Here is a 2,073-nt window from a genome sequence, read left to right as displayed (position 1 = left end):
AAAAAAGAATACCTATTGCTACTACATCCGAAAAATAAAAATGCACTTAGCAAAAGGAAGTATCATCTAATTAATTGCAATTACATATATTAGTAATTGCTATGATTGAGTAAATATTTTTTACCCCATATATAACTTTTTTTTGGTAATACCCCATATATAACTTATTCTATCCGTTCTATTTCTTCCCATTTTTTTTAGCCTGCATTGAATCAAACTATTCATCTTTAATTCAAAATTCCACTTTTATCTAACGAAAAAAAGAAGCAATTATCAAGAAGAGGAAGCTGCAATGGTTGTTGCTAAGCAAATTGTTGAGGACATATCTGCGGCAAAAATGAAATCAAAATCAAGATCTTCAACAATATTGAGGTTTTTATCTCTGATGTTGGTACTTATGATTGCTTTCTTATCATTCTCAGTAACTGATTCTCCTATACTTGCTACCCTTGGGTCTATTATAGACTTAAGATTCTCTAATGTCAGTATTCCATCACATATTCCGGTCTTGGCTTTTCCAGTCTTACCTAAGGCTAATAGTTACTTTAAGCAATTCTCGGGTGAAGCGGTTTCTTATTTCTCAAAGTTGATTAATGACCTTGGTAGAATAGATGATGTGCATCCGATTAAATTCATGAACTTGACTGCTTTAGAAGAGAGTAGCAATAGATATCACGGATATTTGAAAGGCAGTACTGGTAGTGAGGAATTGGATAAAAAGTTTGAACCAATTGAGTTAGAAGAGGATGAAGAATCTGAAACCGAGCCAGATGAGGAAGAATTTCAAATGGATGCTGATTTAGATGATGGTGGGGAAGTTGAAATTGAAGGAATGGATGTGTTGGAGATTGAAGAAGCTTCCGCAATTCAATTAGCCGAGGTAAATAGGGCTGATAGCTTAGAAAAGGATGTAGAACAAGGAAAGCATGATTTGGTGGAGACTGAAAAAGTTTCTGTTGTCCCATATGAGGGGAATGAATCTGATAGTTTAGAAAGGGATTTAGACCAAGGGCTTACAACTTCTAATGTTGAGGTTGAGTTGGCTGAATCCTAATCTTTCATTGCTGATAATGCACTTGAGTCGATGATTGACAATCCTGAAAGCATAGTGAAAGAAATTTCTGCTATTGCAGAAGCCCAACCTTTGGAAATGATGGAGTCTCCAATAAGACATGATGAAGATAATGTTGGTGCATATCAGATCCTGGGAATTTCCTCACTTGTACTGAGTCTGTTTGCTGGTACAGTTCTCTACATGAAGAGAAGAAGTGATAAGACTTTGTATCCAGTAGCAGTCTCAAGTAAGAAATTTGCCACACACCATGTTGTCAAAGAGAAACATTCCTCTCAAAATTGGCCAACAGAGGTCGATGTCGCAGGAGCGAGACGTCCGTTTGATATGAGCATCTTTCAAATAAGTTCATCTCATAGCAAGAAATATCCCAAATCAGAGGATGATGAGGCTCAGAGCATTGAGAAGAAACCTAGAAAGAGTAACAGGAGAGAATCCTTGGCTGCATCTGAGTTCTCAATGGGTTCACCTTCATATGGAAGTTTCACTACATATGTGAGGATTCCTGCCAAGCATGAGAGTGTATTTAACTTGGTATATTCTATCTTCTTTGAACATAAACAATCCTTTTTGAATAGCCAAATCTATTCTCTTACTTATATATTTTCCTTGTGAAATTTAGGCAAGTGAAGGAGAAGAAGTCATCATCCCCGTAAGACGCTCGAACAGAATTAGAAGCCATGTCAATTTCTCCATGAAGATTCTGAAGTCGCGTCACTGCTGCATTGACAATTGAAGGAAAATTGCTCTTTTGCTTCTCAGCAAATCAGTCTTAGTAGGATTTTAACTGAAGTGATTCAAGTATGATTTGTAGGATTTTAATGTTTTAATTAGTTTGCTGATGTTATAATGTTGTTAGTGAAACTTTCTGCCTCCGTTTGTTGAAGTTTCGTTTATTAGTTGAGGATTTCGTGTGGCTTGTGTATAGCACTTTGCTTGACCCTTGCTTCTATGAACTTTTGCATGATCTGATTGTTGGCTTCGTTTCTACTCCATTTTTT

At 36.3% G+C, this 2,073-nt stretch overlaps 1 protein-coding gene across 1 annotated transcript; it reads left to right on the top strand.

Annotated features, from left to right (window-relative positions):
• Positions 1–6: 6 nt before the first annotated feature.
• LOC124891820 lies at positions 7–2,044 on the top strand. The gene is made up of 2 exons (XM_047403414.1): positions 7–1,606; positions 1,695–2,044. Exon 1 carries the CDS (start codon positions 293–295, stop codon positions 1,052–1,054), a length of 762 nt encoding a protein of 253 aa, XP_047259370.1. The 5' UTR covers positions 7–292; the 3' UTR covers positions 1,055–1,606; positions 1,695–2,044.
• The last annotated feature ends 29 nt before the right edge of the window (positions 2,045–2,073 follow it).

This window comes from Capsicum annuum, unplaced genomic scaffold (assembly GCF_002878395.1).
Source record: "Capsicum annuum cultivar UCD-10X-F1 unplaced genomic scaffold, UCD10Xv1.1 ctg40802, whole genome shotgun sequence".
NCBI classification, from domain to species: Eukaryota; Viridiplantae; Streptophyta; class Magnoliopsida; order Solanales; family Solanaceae; genus Capsicum; species Capsicum annuum.
The sequence above is the reverse complement of the archived record's forward strand: the minus strand, read 5'-3'. Positions and strand labels throughout refer to the sequence as shown.